The sequence below is a fragment of the Melitaea cinxia genome, chromosome 9 (genome assembly GCF_905220565.1).
Source record: "Melitaea cinxia chromosome 9, ilMelCinx1.1, whole genome shotgun sequence".
In the NCBI taxonomy this organism is placed as follows: Eukaryota; Metazoa; Arthropoda; class Insecta; order Lepidoptera; family Nymphalidae; genus Melitaea; species Melitaea cinxia.
Genome location: NC_059402.1, coordinates 2,484,674 through 2,502,861, shown reverse-complemented (window position 1 = coordinate 2,502,861; position 18,188 = coordinate 2,484,674). Strand labels below are relative to the sequence as shown.

Here is an 18,188-nt window from a genome sequence, read left to right as displayed (position 1 = left end):
GAAAGGAAATATCCCAAGTTTAGTACCATGATAAGGAAACCAGGATCTGATGATGGGATCTCAGAGAAATTGATGGAAATTCTTGAAAATCCGCAATAACTTATTACTGGGTGTACCGATTTTGATAATTCTTTTTTTGTTGGAAAGAGGATATCCCTAGTTTGGTACCATGATAAGGAAAGCAGGATCTGATGATGGGATCCCAGAGAAATCGAGGGAACTTCTTGAAAATTCGCAATAACTTTTTACTGGGTATACCGATTTTAATAATTTTTAATTTAATCGAAAGCTAATGTTTGTCATGTGGTCACATATAAATTTTATTGAGATCTGATAACTACTTTTTGAGTAATCTTTGATAACGCGCAGTTACTTGACTATATTTTCGTCGATCTACGTTGTACTCTACTCGTCGATGTAATTGAAGTCGGTTTTTTTTTTCGTTTGCGAGCAAACACAATTATTTCTGTGCTGTGAGCTATTTTTTTTTTTGTTTACGCTTGAATACTGTTTATTTGATTTAACTAAACATTTATTTCTCTTTTATAAGACATCCAACTATTCAAACCAATAAAAGAAAAGTTAATACAGTACCCTGTCATAAATAATACGCATCGACCCTTGGAAAGAGACAATCGGCTAATTTCAACTTTGTAGAGCGTTGACTCTGACACACGTTACCTATGTGACGTATCAGACTGTCAGTATTTCGTATGACAGATCTGATAATGTATGATCAGATACTCCAAACCTTTCTTATCTTTTGAACGTAGTATTAGTGTATAAAATAAACGTATTATATTAGCTGCTATGTGTGGGTGAAAATGGTATTAACTAGCTATTTTACATTACTCATTATATTATTAATAGAATATTGTAAATAAAAAAATGTGAAATCCATACTGCCAGACACCTTTCGGCAGTATTCATTGCCAGACACTAATAAGATTATATTTTTAAAATTCAAACAAAATATTTAAGCAACTCTTTATACTAAGTATATTATAAATATTTTGTCGATCAGAAAATAAGGAAGGCCTGGGGGTCTGGGATATGGACTATAGCGCTCAACGAAGTCGAAATTAGCCGATTCTGTTTCCAAAGGTCGATGTGCATTATTTATGGCCAGGTATTGTAATTGTGTTTGCTTGCAAACAAACAAGAACCGACTTCAATTACATTAATAAAGAATACAAGGTAAATAGACGAAAAATATAGTCAAATAAATATTCATTGTTAGAGATAACTCAAAAAGTACTCTTCATATCCCGTTGAAATTTAAATGGGATCACGTAATAACCAGCTTTCGATTTAAAAAATAATCATCAAAATCGATACACTTAGTAAAAAGTTGTAACATAGGTAACACGCTAGTAAAAAATACAGTCGAATTGAAAACCTCCTATTTGAAAATCGATTAAAAATTAAAACTAAATTAATAAGTGCATATAAATGTATATATTTCTGTCTACTATTTCAAAATAAGAATTGGCAACACAATTTTATCGCGGTTATTTACAAAGATATTGTTTTTTACCATGACATTTAGTCAACCATAAAATTGTCATTTTATTACATATTTATCGATTTTATCATATTTTAATATATTTAATATATATTATTTCTTTTAATCGGCATTTTAAGATAAAGAAAATAAAAATATAAAATAATTTTTGATAACATTGAAAGTCTGCATCTTTTTACAACAAAATGATATAAATAAGATCTTTATATACTAACAAAAAATGAATAAAAACTTAGGGATACAATATGCCATAAATATTGTAAGACAATTTAATATTATTTTAAACTTACTGTATACTATGAATATATTTTTAATGGAAAATAACCGTCCCGGCAAATTACTATAAAAAATCCTATTAGACATTCCCAATCATCACACGATATCGTCAACATCCGTCATAGATCTAAGCGAACAAAGCAGTCTAATTATAGGATATATTTCAACTAGTAAACATAAATTAACTTATAGGAAATTTGACACGTGCGCTAATAATATCAACGTAAACCCAGTTCCTTTACACAAAAAATATTCGTTTTACTCACGATCCATTTTAATTTCGAATACGGCATGTTAAAACGAACAGATCGTTAGAAAAACGAAACGTTTCTTGGACATAGAAACAGGGATTTACCCGTATAATTTGGTTTACGACTGCTACGGCAACTTACGATATACACAAATTTCCGAGATACACCGACACACAAAACAAAAACATCGCGTTATATAACCGGCATTGAACTTCGCAAAGCATGAATCTACAAATCAAACACGAGTTTCAATTATAAAAACACAACTCTTAACATGCACCAAAAATTACCATCGTCCATATTTATCGGACATTCGCGCGGGAAAACATTCTGTTTTTTTTTTTTTTTAATTTTTATATTTTTTTAAGACACAAGCCGCCTCAGATAAGATTTGACGACTGAACGAAGTAGCTGTGTCATCGCATTGGGTACACGCCAAATTATTCTTTGCAATATATACACGTATATTTTCTGTGCATTCTAATATAACCTCTATAGTATGAGTTTTAAGATCTTTAAACGTATGATCGCGGGTTTGGATACGTTGTAAGATAATTGGCTTTATGCCAATGCGCGGTAATCATAAGGCCGGCCGATTGTTCCATTCATTCTTTGATAAGACAGTTTGTTTTGTAAACAAAACTCCGTATGATTATCAAGACGCTTTGATAACAGATTACCATTTTCTATTTTCTTTTTGTAAGATGTATAATAAATATTATCATAATAAAATAGATTTTATAGATATTTACTTTTCTAATCTGTTGGTAAATTCTTAACATAGGTAAGGAGAACAGATGTGTGTGTGTATGTATATGTCACACACGTGTGCATACGTTTGCGCGTGAACGCATATTTGACGCTTGAGACAAAATTAAGCAAAGGCACTAATTACTATCTATACTAATATTATAAAGCTGAAGAGTTTGTTTGTTTGCTTGAACGCGCTTATCTGAGGAACTAGTGGTCCTATTTGAAAAATCCTTTCATTTTAGATGGCCCATTTATCGAGGAAGGCTAAGCTATATATTAAGTACCTCTTTTTTCTTAAATTAATGTGAGTGACACCGCACTATTTTGACAGTTGCATAAGTTAATCAGTACCTAATATACGTTACATTGGTTAAATTAAAAATCTGAATACGATCTGCTCTTATTATTACCAACTTAAGAACTCAAACTATGTTTGTTTATGCGTGTGTTAGATGTGAATGTAAGTCATTTTAGTAATAATGTCTGTATGTTTAGTTACTAACCGCTGGGGCGCGTGAGGTGTGGCGAAGGCGGCGCTGGTTGTTTGCTGGGCGTCGAAGCTCCTGACGCGCCCGTATTGTTTATACTGATAAACAGACATACACGTTAAATATACAATAATATACTAAACAATTATTAAATATATATGTCGTAAATTCGGCTGGAGGACGTCAATTATATGTATTACTTCCATATTTTTAAGTATGAACGCCATTCAACCAGATGTACAATACATTTAAAAAATCTGTTCACATATTTTATAGCTTAAAAAAACATTAAAATACTGCTGTATAAGATGTTTCATTTTTTTTTTTTTTTATATTTATTAACACGATTTATTAATTTTGCTTTAATGTCGTTTATCATAAACTGATTTTTCAATCACTTGTATTGCGTAGGTACCTCCGTAATGCTTTAACTGAGGTAGAGCACAGCAGGAAATTTCCTGCTCAAAATATGGAGCAGCCCGAATGGGGAATTACCTCGACCTTACAGAAGACCACAGCTAAATAATACTGCTTTCAAGCAGTATTGTGTTCCTGTTGGTGAGTAAGGGATTGGGTCGGCAACGCGCTTCCAATGCTTCTGGTTTTGCCAGCTTCTATAAGCTACGGTAATCGCTTACCATCAGGTGAGCCAAAGGCTTGTTTGCCGACCTAGTTTTAAATATATACACTATAAATATATGAACATGTAGTCACTATATATCATTTATTTTATTCAGAGCAAACAATGAATGTACATTTTATTTTTTAATGTTTTCGCGAATTTCACACGTTATAATGGAACAACTTTTTCGGATTTTATCGCGGTTTATTGAGTCCTCCCGTGACCATGGTTGCTGTAAAGTATCCAAAACGTCGAGCACTTAAAAAAAAATAATAAACCGCGATAAAATCCGAAAGTTGTTTCATTACAATGAATGTACACTTTTCATAAGTAATAATTACATTAGAGCAATAAATGTTAATTTCAATTTTTCTTTGGTACATGGAAGTGACAATCAATTTAATCAAATTAATTGTCTGATTAATAAAGCATTTATTAAAGTCATAAAATTAGTAATTAGTTACACTTATAATATATATAAGCATGAATTTATATTTACTTCAGTCGTTCAGTCATTTCCAAAATACTGAAGCAATGATGAAATGAGTTTATGAGAACCAGAGAGACCTTCCATTTAAAAATCAATTTTTAATTAAAAAAAAAATGACAAAGCTAGTATGAAGTGAAGCATTAGTGGTAGAATACTTCATTAGGGGTTCTCCATTAACCACGTTGTTTGTAGCATTTCTTTAAGCCCCTACCCCCTCAATGATATGTGATGAAGTACCCAAAAAAAAAAGTGGAACCTTGTTGAAAGTATATTGAAATTTTCAAAATATTATCTGTAAATATACAGGTATAATCTGATTTAATTTTGGATATGATAAATATTGCAGACAACTATCAAAGTGGCAGTATTTTTTTTTTTTTTTCGTTTAGAAATCGTGTGTTCAACGATTTAATATTTCGTTTTTTTTTCCAAGCCTTTCGAGCCTCAGGTGATTAATGGACGACCCTTTAATTGATTACCTTCTCCTTAACAACAAAGATCATTGACCTAGAGGTCATAAACCCGGCAGTGAGACAGAAGCTGTAAACATTTTCAGATAGTTATAGATACAGGCCATTCTGGTTCTCATTTTTGTAATATAAAAGTCCTCGGACTAACCTATTGGTTGCGGAGTTATTGAGCAAGCTAACGTTAGCCGGACTACTACTGACGCACGACACCCTCAGCGGCAGAGGTTTGACCGGCTGCAAACAAATAGACTCTGTGATACAAACGTTAGGTTGACGTTCCATATGCACCAGATTTTGAGGTTATATTGAGTGACACACGAAAGTACTGGTAAATTATCTAAAACTGGCTTATATATATGTAATAAATATTGTTCTTGTGTGTGTGAATGTGACGTTACAACACACTTGTATCTCTTTCTATTTTACAAGCGTGACAGAAACAGCTTGTTTAGTTTTTTGTTTAGTAACAAAATGCAGTGAAATGTTGTTTTTTTTTTTAACATCATCTGAAAGTTTATGAATGACTAGACTCTATATTAACATTATACTGGCGTGAGTAGTGTGTAAATGCCAGTTTTAGAGACCTACAGAAATCTAATATTTATGAGATTCTAAAAAAACATTGAATAAAAGTTACAAGGACAAGGAATAACTGGTTAGTGCACTCATTATTATTATTTAATATATAACTAGGTCAGCAAACAAGCGTATGGCTCACCTGATGGTAAGTGTTACCATAACTTATAGACATTTGCAACACCAGAAGCATCGCAAGCGCGTTGCTGACCCTATCCCTATTTCCAAACACTTTCAAATACATTTAAATCTACAAAATTATGTTACAAATTTGCCTTATTATAGAATAGATATGCTATTTTAATAATCCAAATTTATTTGTGCTTAAATCATTTTTGAGAAATCGTTAAACAAAAATTTAAAGTGAGTTAGAGCAGTAACAGTGATACAGTGGTCACATTCCATCACTTAGTTTAGATATACCTTCCGTGTGTCCAAACAATATGCACCGTAAATATATATTATATTATAACTAGTAATTTTGTCAGCACACAAAAAAAATATATTTCAACAGTTCTAGTAAGCCTATGCATATTATCTTACAAATTGTTATTTTTTATGTATGTTATGATATTTATGAGTGCTGAGACTGCAGACTCAAAATTTTTGAAGTGCCTAACTAGAGATGTTATCTTTTTTCAATAGTACATAATAAACTTTTACTACAAAATATTTGTATGTTAGATAAATTCTGGTCTACTGAGATAATATATTATCTTTGCATTACTTTTTATTGCATTTATTTCGCATATTTAGCGTGTTTTGATAAATTATATATCATATAAATTGTAAAATATATCAATTAGTAGTTAGGTAGTTAGTCATACTTTTTTTTTAATGTGTAACAATAAAATTTATAATAATATATATCGTAAAATCCCTTTTATAGTTAGGAGAAAAAATTTCATCTCAGATCGTTACTAGATATATTACTATTAGATAATAAAATTAGAAATATATCATCTATCTAAATAAACAATAACCTTTTTGAAGTTACTCACTCCCTGGCCTATATAAGTGCACTAATGGAACCTCAAACTAACAGTGGAAACGAAAAAAAAATTTAGAAAAAAAAAAATTAAATATTCACATCAATACTCCACACAACTACAACTTTATAATAGGATATAAAATTGAAGTTTACGATGAATGTGATAATATGTATTATGATCGATGATGACTTTTAGAAAGACTTACTTTTGCCAAATCCTCTTTTTTCTTTTTCTCTACGTCCGTTGAATCCATCGTGTGGTTGACGTCTAATGACGGAGATGTGATTGGACTTGTTCCTGAAATTATTATAAAATTAATGTTTCTAAAAAGCGAATTTACTCATTATAATGAAACAACTTTTTCAAAATTTTATCACCGTTCTTTTAAGTTTTTTTAAATGCCCGACGATTCGAATACGTTACATCAACCATGGTCATGAGATTACGTAAGTGCTCCAGACAACATACCATAAGATGTCCTCTCATTAAAAATGTTGTTTCATTCTAATAAAATACATATTAATGAACTTTACTGCTAAATCATGGTCTCAGTTATATGTTCGAACATGTAGAATTTGTATGTGGTACTGTGAAATGCTTTTAGTATAACGCCCAGCCTCAGAAATACGTTAATTTTTCTAATGAACTTTTAAACTTAGAACATTTGTTTGACACAACACAAATGGACTGTTTTGTGAATGTAATAAGCGGAGTTTTAGTCAGACTATGGAATAGGAAATATTTTAGGCTATAAAACAACAAACTATGATTGGACGAAAGTTGAGAAGTTGGACCCAAGTAGAAATTGAATTTTGCTAAAAACCCAAAGTTTTTTAGGAATTTATATGAATGATATGAATGTAAACAATGAAATAGGCTTACAATTTAACAATTGCCGAAACTTATTAGATTTCAATTTTATTTTATGAACTGACTAGTTGATAACTTTATAAATGCCAAAAAATATTTTGCAATGTATATTTAATAAAATATTTGTATTTTTTTATATATCATTAGATATGTATATATATATTATATTCTCAATGAGATTTACCTGAAAGTATGCTGGTAGGTGATCCGGGTGAATCATTACTGTTATTACTATCCGTGGTCGCTGATGATGGCAAACCTACTCCACTTAGTTCAATCTCGTCTAAACCGTTAATATCTTCATAGATATAGTCATTTTCCTCAAACCCTGGCTCTAGCGATGATACTATATAGTACTCTACGTCGTCTTTTATTCTCTTTATCTGAAATATTTTTTTAAAATTTAATTATTATAATAAATAAATAAATATCTTTTATATACACACAGTCGTCTATTCCTGATATAAGCAACTTAATGCTTGCTGACTGTTGACTGAAAATTTATTTTCGAGAAATGTACATAGAAATAGTACTAAATTAATAAATAAATATATCACACCCAAACTCAGGCATGAATCAAACCCACAAACTTCAAATCAGAAAGCAGGGCCATTTATTATATTTATCAATAAACTAATTATAATAATAAGAATTATGTATGAGTTTGTGTGGGTTTTTCAATAGTTTTGTCAAGAAAATCTTAAAAGGGCAACTTATTTTATATTAGACTAGCTGACCCGGCGAACTTCGTATCGCCTAACACAAACTTTATCGTATGGTATTAAAGTTCAAATTGACTTTTAAGTATTATCACAAATCTTTTGTATGGGAGTATAGAAAAGTGTTATTTTAGACTTTTTCAGGGAATTTTTTTTTTTAGAATTTTTCTCTCCGTAAGAACCATCCTCGTACTTCAAGGAATATTTTAAAAAAAGAATTAGCGAAATCGGTCCGACCGTTCTCGAGTTTTGCGCTTAGCAACACATTCAGCGACTCATTTTTATATTATAGATTAGGTAAAATATATAGCATATATAATGATAATAACAAACAGCAATCGATGTTATAAATATGGCAAGCTTGTTTGTTTATTTGTATGTGCATTAAGGAATTACTATTAATTAATAACAGTTCCTACAAGAATTCTTGCAATAGCCTGTTAAACGAGGCAGTTGCTGGCTATACAACTTCCCGCTAAAATCTATAGAAGAGTAAGAAAAATCTCAAAAAATCTTACAAATACACAATGTCAAGTAAAAACCTTACACAGTATATGTTGATAGTACACTAACTACAACTATCAGAAATTGGATGCACAAAATAAAAACAATTACAGATAAGGCATTGATAACATGTTGTTAAAAGAATTATTTCATGTATATGTTTGACTTTCATTATAGATTGTCCTTGTAAATAAAATTGGATGCAATATTATGTATCATGTCTTAGTCATTTTAAAATAGTTTATAATCACTAAACCTTATAAGTGTACTCCGGTGGAAAGTTTTTAAGGCCTTTTTATTGGTTTAAGAATGTAATGTTTGCACTTTTTTGTTTAAAAATTTATGACCAATGAGTAAAAAAATTCTCTACTTCTTATTGAACATTAACATGGTTTAAAATTTTTAATTTATGTAATACTGCATATAAGTTTCTTTAAGTTATCCTGCTCTTTATTACCCCTTTATAAAATAAATTAGGCTATCTGATGCAGTAAGAACTTTTTTCAAGACATATCTTTATATTGATATTTTTGCTTGCAAACTTTTTTCGCACATTTAAAATTAGATTTTTCTCTATTTCTGTGATATGTCAGTATCTTAAATAGTCATTCAAATGAAAAAGAGTTTAGTATGTTTTTATATAATTCTGGCCTTGTAAGCAGTCTCACAGTATTCCTAATCTTAATAATAATATTATGTACTTTTTATGTAATAATCTTTACTAATGTCATAAAGCAAAGAGTTTGTTTCATTTAAACATATTTATTTGTGAGAACTGGACTTATTTTAAATATTATTTTTACTTTTAATACATGTATTTACATATAAGTGCAAGTATTTAGAGCTTGACTCTTCATATTAATGCTAAACATACCAGAGTGATCAAAAATAATTTTGAAGAAGTTACATTTTTTTTTTATGTTTTAGGTACAAAATATTTAATTGCTATATAATATATAATATTTACATAACTTCAGTTTCAAAATTTTCATTCGACTTTCAAAAGTAGTTTTTTGACAATTTTTGTAGGATTAGTGAGAAAGTTTTTAAAGTTACATAAGAATGTTAAAAGAAGAATACTTAACATTAGGTGAAACCAAGCAGTACACTTAATTAATAATATAAAAAAATAACATTTCTCACCTGTTCAACTTCTACAGACATGTTATCTAGCATTCGTAGAAGAGTTTCAAGTTTTTTTATATGGAACCTATGCCTCTCTAGTTTAAATTTGAGCTCTTCCATACGATCCTGCTTCTCCTTGTCCAACCGTTTCTTCTTACCAACTAATAGTGATTCCACTTCAGACTCAAAAAGATCAATCTGGAATTTATAAAAGTAGTAATATATAATAATACAAATGACACAATGGAAAAGTGTTGTCTACCGAGACACTAAAGATTAGAACAAAATAATAAATATTGTTATTAACGTAAAATAAACACCGGGTACATTACCTAAGTTTGTAATGTACCTTATGTTAAATTGTAGCTATTTCGAAATGGTTAGTTGATTTGCTACAATTACTCTGGAATTGGTACATGGCTCTAGTAGTCTAGTGTAGTGGTGTGTGCACTGTGTGGGCACTCACACACCAGCAATTGAGTGTTCGATTCCTGCTCGGGATGGATAATAATAATAATAATAATAATAATAATAATAATAATAATAATAATATATAATAATATAATATTTGTATTTGTACAAATATTTATTTTCAGTCTGGTTGTCTGTCCTTGTGGGTCTCCACACAGTGCCTTGGAGAACACATTAAGCCGTTGGTCCTGGTTGTTATCATAAATACCTGATAGTGATCGTTCATCATAGTAGAAACATATCTGCAAAACCGCAGTTAAACAGTGTGGTGGATTAAGCTCCAATCCTTCTTCCACATGGAGATAGAGGGCCTAGCAGTGGAATATTAGAGGCTAAATTAACTTTTTTTTTAATATATATTTTTTGACATTTGCTAAATGTGTATAATCTCAGCTTATGGCAAAATAAATATTTTGCATTTCAATAATTTCATTTACTAAATATCTTAAAAAAATTTATAATGTACTTTATTAATTTCCTTTGGTAAATTTTAAGATCTTTGTTTTTGAAAAAAAAAATACATTTAATGTAAGTAAAACTTTATAAGTATTCTTATAATGGTATGAAAATACACAGTATATAATCAAGTTGTTTAGTTATAGTTGCACATGTTATGCATTCATAGATTGTGTATTTCAGGTTTAATATACACATAAAGGATTTTAAGCAAAATTTTTTATAAAATATTTATGATTTGTGTGTCTGTTTCTTCTTTTTATATCAAGATTATTTAAAATATAGAGATATTTTAAAAGTGCAGTGTTAATTTTTTTATTATGTTTCAATAAATAACCAGTTTCATTATTATTTGTGCTTTCTTTTTACATAAAGTCATATAGAGAACTTAGCTTGGCCTTATATATATGGTATGAAATTTTTTGTAACAGGTTTAAAAATGCATCTTAATCAGGGCACAATATATCACTATATAATATGTAAATTATTGGAATATTTAAGAATTTTTACTTATATATATATATATACTTTTGTACACTGGTACCTGTAAATTAAGTGCGTCAATTGAGGATATGAGCCACGAAGACATTTCCTCTCGCTCCTTCTGAGCGGGGTCTAACTTCTGTGCAGCTCCCAGTCCTTCCTTAGAGTATGCCTTGGTTTTTGTTTCTCGTTCAACTACTTTAAACCTTTCCATTTGCTGTAAATTAAATGAAATATGTTCATGTGAATGTGATAATAGTTTCTAGCGAAAAAAAATAATGATCAAAGATCTTAAGTAGCGTTGGGTTTCTGTTGTCAGTAAGGTGGCCCGAGCTCCTGGGGAGGGTCAGAGGTAGATAAACACTAACACACACACTAACCATCACATGGGCCATATGTTTGTTAGCCAAGATAGTAGTATAAAAAAAGGGAAATTATGATAAAAGATAATACGATGTTAGCAAAATGACAATGCATTAGTGCAATGGTCACAACACTGGCTTAAAAGCTGGCTAGGCTCTTTTGGTGGCTGTTGCGGAATCAATGGCATATTTTTGTATCTATGCAAATAAATAAAATTGGAGTGTCTGTTTGTAATATTAAAATAACCACTTTTTACTTTAGAAATAAAGATGTTTGCCACAATCTGGGGATTGTATTTTCTGACCCCAGACACAGGAAAAACATTGCTGACACGGTTACAAATACATATTTCATGTTATATGTAAATTTTAATGTATAAAATGATAACTTTAATAATACAATCTATTGCATACCATAAAAATATTTTGCAAGTTATAATATGTCTTAATTGTTATTATATTTGGCAGTAGCCCAAAGTAGTAGAAGCTGGTACCATGACTAATTTTCACTTGCCTTTTTAACCCTTAGCTCATGCCCTAGTTCCTTTTAGTGGTACAAGCTAATCATGCTGAGTAGGCTCTTTGGTAATTTTGGTGGTTTTAATACATAAAATGTTTTTAGAAGCATAGACAAGTTTCTCTTTAAGAATAGGAGTATGATGCATCATAAAAACTATGAACATATTACCATATCATAATAAATTATAAATGTAACTTTATAATTTGATGTATCTTGTAGACACAGAAAAGTTAGTTTCTTTATTTGAAAAAAAAAAAAATCTAACCTTTTTTCTCTTTTTTTAAATATTATTTAAATTTAGTTTTATACACTTTTTTACACTTCACTATTTTTTATTTAGAAATGAAATAAACTATATTAGTACTTGTAGCATGTTCTTGACTATTTTTTATTGGCAACAAACCCGAAAAATTCTGTAAGCAATTGTATTTAAGTTTAATTCAGTGCCTAGTTTAATTATTACTATTAGAAATTAATAAACTTTTTTGATATGTTGTATACAACTTTGTATTCAGAAATTAATTTTAATTAAAATTAAATAAATAAATATCTTATAACATTCACACAGTCGTCTGTTCCAAAGGTAAGCAACTTAATGCTTGTTATAAGTAACATCTGACTGATATAGCTAAATTTTTATACATATATACATGGAAATAATACATTCTTATATACGAAATTCTTGTCACAATGTTAGTTACAATACTTCTCTGAAATGGATGGACCAATTTTTTTGGAAATTTTGTGTGCATACTGGGTAGGTCTGAGAATCAACCAACATCTATTTTTCATACCCCTATATTATACCTAGACTCAGACGGGAATCAAAATCTCAACACGCGGAGCAGAAAGCAGGGCCACTGGAAACTGTGTCAACGGGCTAGTCAAGAAATTTGTATGCATTAAAAACGTTTCTAGATTGCTTATTTGTAGACATTGTACCACTTGTAGTTTATTAAATAGCTCTTATATAAAACAGTTGTGTTGTCTATCTTCAACCAAATATTAAAACAAATGTTTATGAATGAAAAGTTCATGATCACTGACCGTTTCAATTAGTTTCCTATATTCTAAAAGTGTACTCTTATCCTTAATCTCGCCCGAAGCGATCCATGACTTGATTTGATCTCGTAGCCTCTGGAGTTTTTTAATCTCCTTCTTGAGATCTGCCTCATATTTCTCCTTCTGATTACTGTTCGTCGCATTGTGTACTTTCTGCCAGATATCTTCAAACGTTTCCACCCCCTCTGTGACCTTTTTTAAACACCTGTCTATCTCACCTGCAACAAACATCATCACTGCACAAATGAACCGAGAAAACCTGTTTCTCGAACGCGATTTCCTTTAGGACGCGCAATTATCCGCACTTTACACTGTTTACGACACATTACAAAGGTTTGGTGGCTTCGTTCGTGTTTTATTATTAATAAAATATCACGTTATTGAAGCGGTGAAAGAAACTCTACGTAAAAAAGCACGTATTCGACATTCGTTCTGTCAATTCTCAAGATTACCGCCTAGTTGCGTTTTCATCGCAAAACGTTTGAATTTATTAGTATCTTCCTAGCTTCGTCTGCTTAGCCAAGGACCTCGCGGTCGGACAATAGAACTCTAGAACACGTATCTACATAGGTTGGGGTCAATCAATCTCTAACCTGATAACATTGTGAATTACCTTGTAATTTTCTTGAAGCAGCCATAGCTATTTACACATGTGGACGAATATTCCATACATATCCTAAACATACAAACTATTTACAGGGAAATGCACAAAAATTATTGATAAACAGACAAACTACACATCTGAAGCTTTGTTCGAATCCAAGATGGCTACCGTACACCGCTCGAACTTGTAGTGACTGAACGCATCCAGGCTGACCGCTACAGAATTATTCTGCCTCGCGCCTGGAATGGTAATTAGCGCGAAGCTTTCATAAATAATTATGGATAAGTTGTCACTAAAACAACAAACTTCAAATTTTCCACAATATGATTTTAGGTACGTCGCGTAGACCATCAGTCAAGTGCGCAGGCGCAAAATAATAGAGGAAAGCATAGACAAAATAGTATCAAGTTGACATATTGTTAGGAAAATCTTTGGTTATTTTTACTTAATTTTTTTAAACAATATAAACATAAGATAATTATTATACAAATATTACTACAACATTATTACGTCTTACAAGATAATGAAGTATTACATAATTTTTATAACAATGGTCGCATCAGTATAATGACAGATGGTGATGTGATGCTGTCGTCTCATACGAACTGGGTACCTAACTTATCTTTAGAAGGTACGGATCGTACATATGGTTTATTTAATCAGCACAAGATGGCGTTATATAGCAAATGTTTCATCAGAATAATAAAAAAATAAATATAAAAAGTAGCGATAATATACTTTAGTCGACAGCGGAGGAGCACTTAAAAAAGTTTTTATCTTTTAATCTGTTTGTTTATAGACCAGGGCTTAAGAGGAAAGTATAGGTACCAGCTCTTTCTCTATACAAACGTAGTCGACTGTTTTCTCCCTGGATGTTGGAATGACAGTAGATCAATCAAATATATTTTTTAAAAAAAAACCTTTACTGCCACGACCTCGCTTCATTGGTTTTTTTTTCATATTCTTATAATAATAGGGAGTAGGAGTCTTCAAAAACTAGAAATATTGCCTAATCTTAAATACAAAATTCTCGTGTCACTATACTTCTCTGAAATGGCTGGACCGATTTTTATGAAACTGTGTGTGCATATCTGGTAGGTCTGAGAATCGGCCAACATCTATTTTTCACACCCCTAAGTTATAAGAGGGGAGGGGGGAGGTTAAGGGAGTTAATAACATAGTCATGGCAAAACAAAAAATGTTTAGGGGGGAAAATAGTCGACTATGAAATGCTGTTTTGGTCAATAATTATCTACCTAAAACGGTCTGAGCTGCAGTTGTCCTTTTCTTGGCTCGGGGCGCAGCGGCGGCATAGGTACAGCGAGACAGGAACATTTTATTCAAATATCAATTTTACAGAAGTCTCTTTTATAACCTTCCTTTGAAAAGATAAAAAGTGAAAAAAAAGTTATAATATTTTTTGGTTTAAATTTTACTATAACTATATATATATTTTTTTGGTTTCAAAAATTATCGACTCTGATTTATTAGGTATATAACGGCTATTTTAGCAGTACACTTTCGCTTTAGCCGATCCGCGCGATTTCACTCGCTTTCATAATAATGTTCCCATAAAAGTCGTTGCGTCTTCCATAACAACGTGTCGTGCGTTTTTCTATAACAATGATCTAAAAAAAATAATTATTAAAATAAAAAATGATATTTGTTTTTAGGATTTAGGGCCGGTTTCGCCGATTGTGGATAAAGTTTATTCAGCACATAAGTTACGAATAAACTTTAACAGAACGAGCTAGAATAGGCCATTAGGACCTGTTTCGCCTAAATTAAGAAACTAACTCTTAGATTCACAATTACTATTAGTCATAGGAAATATCTCATAAATATAGTGGAATTATTTGGTAAAAAAGAACAATATAAAAAAAACTTATTTGCTAGATACCGTCGTAACGTCATCACCGCAACCACTATCCGTAAAATGACAAATGGGGGAAGGGGTTCAAAAGGGTAAAATTGCTCGTGACGTATTTTTAAACGACATTGAGCCCCTTGAGGCCGGACTAGGGCTACTCTTCTTTAAGTTTACAGAGTAACATTTACCCTCAATATGCTTCTTGTATGTAAAGCACAGTGATCTCAAAATTATTTAAAGACTACATTCATAGCGATTCTCTTTTATAAGATCTCAATAAAATGTATGATTTATAGTTATTTTCATCTTTACCTTGAACTTCCATTATATATTCCCTTCTAAATACAAATAACTTTTGAAGCGATTGTAGCTTTTAAGAGTATAAAAATAAAGTATAGAATGGTTATTAATATTATTTTGTTACATATTACAAACAACGATTGTAGAGAAAATAAACCACACGAATACTATGGACATAGGTCGTAAATATTTTATAATAAACAGAACTAGTTTGGTCTAGTGGCGGGTAAATATTTTTTAGAAATAGACTATTATATAATGTTCAGCTGCTCTTGAAGAATAAAAAAACGTATGTTCAATGAAAATGTTATTTTTATTATTGACGTAACTTTCCGATAAGCTGATAGAAGAATTCGGTTGGGCTGGGCGGCATTTGGCAGGCTTCGTCGAGTCTTCATTACGAAGATTCCGCAATGCTTGAAGACAAAAGCCTTCGAGCAATGCGTCCTGCCTGTATTAACATATGAAGCCGAGATGTGGACACTGACGTAGGGACTGGTCCACAAGTTTAAAGTCACTCAACGTGCAATGGAACGGGCTATGCTTGGGGTCTCTCTTAAAGATAGGATCAGAAATGAGACTATACAGAGTTGGTCACCTGTGTCGCAGGACCGATGGCCGCTGGAGCAGGCGTGTCCTGGAGTGGATGTCGCGTGTTGACAAACGCAACGTGGGAGTGCTGTGCGCTGTGCTCCAGCCCGCTGAACCGACGATCAATGTAAAATCGCCGGTGGTGCCTGGATGAGGATTGCGAAAAACCGGGATGGGGCGGGGGGAGGCCTATGTCCATCAGTGGACTGCGATAGACTGAAGTGAGTGTCATCATCATCATTACAGCCTATACAGTCCACTGCTGGACATAGGCATCCACAAGTTTACGCCAAAAATAGCGTGAACTCATGTGTTTTGCCCATAGTCACCACGCTGGGCAGGCGTGTTGGTGACCGCAGTACTGGCTTTGTCGCACCGAAGACGCTGCTGCCCGTCTTCGGCCTGTGTATTTCAAAGCCAACAGTTGGATGGTTATCCCGCCATCGGTCGGCTTTTTAAGTTCCAAGGTAGGAAGTGAGTGTGTATGTAACTTTCCAGACTCTACTGTAATTTGTTTTCTTTTGTCACATAAATTCGCCATTATGTCTCAATTGTTTGTTAAATTTCAAATATCCCAAGGAGCTCTATGTATAAGAAACTAGGAGAACAAATTCTGACATATGTTTCGATAATCGACACTAAAAATTACTGTAGGCAAGTAAGCGCCATTTTATTATAGGTAAAATATTATCGGTAGGTTACGCTCGTTCGGTAGGTACTTACTTAGACATGAAATAATCCTGATTCCGTATGTCAGATGATGATTTATAAAATAATGCGCCACGCAGACACAAACTTTGGTACTTAATAGTATTAAATAAATAAACAAAAGATATTTCTGGTCTAGAAGGACAGTAAATAATGTGTTTAGCACTTCGTCAAGCGTGACTATGTTTTTAGAAGCCCACAACAACGCACACCGGACCACGCATGTTGAAATATTTAAATGTAAATGTTTTTAGGGTCCGTTGCACCATTCGTGGATAACGCTATTTGATGGATATCGGTATCCGATAGTTAAAGTTTATATCATATATATAACATATAATCGTGATTATTATAAATATGGTTAGTGACGTTAGTGTTAAAGTAAAAAAACAAAACAAAGTTTTTTTTTGTCTTCACGCTGTAAATCAGCAAAAATGTTATGTTTATTACTTTTTCTATACAACAATTATTATTATTCGACTTTAAAAATTTGCTATTTTATTATGTAACGGAAGACTGATTATAAGTTTAAAGTTTACAATGCGTATGTTATTGTGCAATAAATAGGTAGGTATGTTTTAGTTATTTTCATTGTGTGTGTATAGATACTTAAATAGGTTATAAGGGCTTATATTATTTGTATTTTCGCCATGAACAGAGCTTGAGATTACAATTGTTTAATTAAAAATAACATATTAACATATAATATGTTATGAGAAATAAATTTAATGTTTTTATATTTATTAATGCCACATTGTCTTGTTTTTAGTATTATTGTTTGTCAGCTAATTATTTTTTAACCGACTTCCAAAAAAGGAGGAGGTTCTCAATTCGACTGTATTTTTTTTTATGTATGTTACATCAGAACTTTTGACCGGGTAGACCGATTTCGACAAATTTTGTTTTAATTGAAAGGTGGTGTGTGCCAATTGGTCCCATTTAAATTTATTTGAGATCTAACAACTACTTTTCGAGTTATATCTAATAATGCGTTTTTACTTGACGCTTTTTTCGTCGACCTAGGTTGTATTATACCGCATAACTTTCTACTGGATGTACCGAGTTTGATAATTCTTTTTTTGTTGGAGAAGAGATATCCT

General features: G+C 31.5%; 2 protein-coding genes across 2 annotated transcripts in view; one reads left to right on the top strand and one right to left on the bottom strand.

Moving 5' to 3' along the window:
* Positions 1 to 13,995, bottom strand: part of LOC123656549 (CCR4-NOT transcription complex subunit 3) — a 30,827-nt gene extending 16,832 nt beyond the window's left edge. Inside the window, exons 1-8 of the mRNA XM_045592218.1 lie at positions 13,629 to 13,995; positions 13,001 to 13,233; positions 11,133 to 11,288; positions 9,680 to 9,859; positions 7,498 to 7,696; positions 6,649 to 6,740; positions 4,967 to 5,109; positions 3,309 to 3,391 (exon numbers count right to left, since the gene is read on the bottom strand). Of these exons, the coding sequence (XP_045448174.1) occupies positions 3,309 to 3,391; positions 4,967 to 5,109; positions 6,649 to 6,740; positions 7,498 to 7,696; positions 9,680 to 9,859; positions 11,133 to 11,288; positions 13,001 to 13,233; positions 13,629 to 13,653 (1,111 nt within the window). The 5' untranslated portion in view covers positions 13,654 to 13,995. The remainder of the gene's footprint in view (positions 1 to 3,308; positions 3,392 to 4,966; positions 5,110 to 6,648; positions 6,741 to 7,497; positions 7,697 to 9,679; positions 9,860 to 11,132; positions 11,289 to 13,000; positions 13,234 to 13,628) is intronic.
* A 191-nt stretch (positions 13,996 to 14,186) lies between these two features.
* LOC123656548 (lutropin-choriogonadotropic hormone receptor-like) overlaps positions 14,187 to 18,188 on the top strand; it is a 75,009-nt gene continuing 71,007 nt past the window's right edge. Inside the window, exon 1 of the mRNA XM_045592217.1 lies at positions 14,187 to 14,250. Within this exon, the coding sequence (XP_045448173.1) occupies positions 14,187 to 14,250 (64 nt within the window). The remainder of the gene's footprint in view (positions 14,251 to 18,188) is intronic.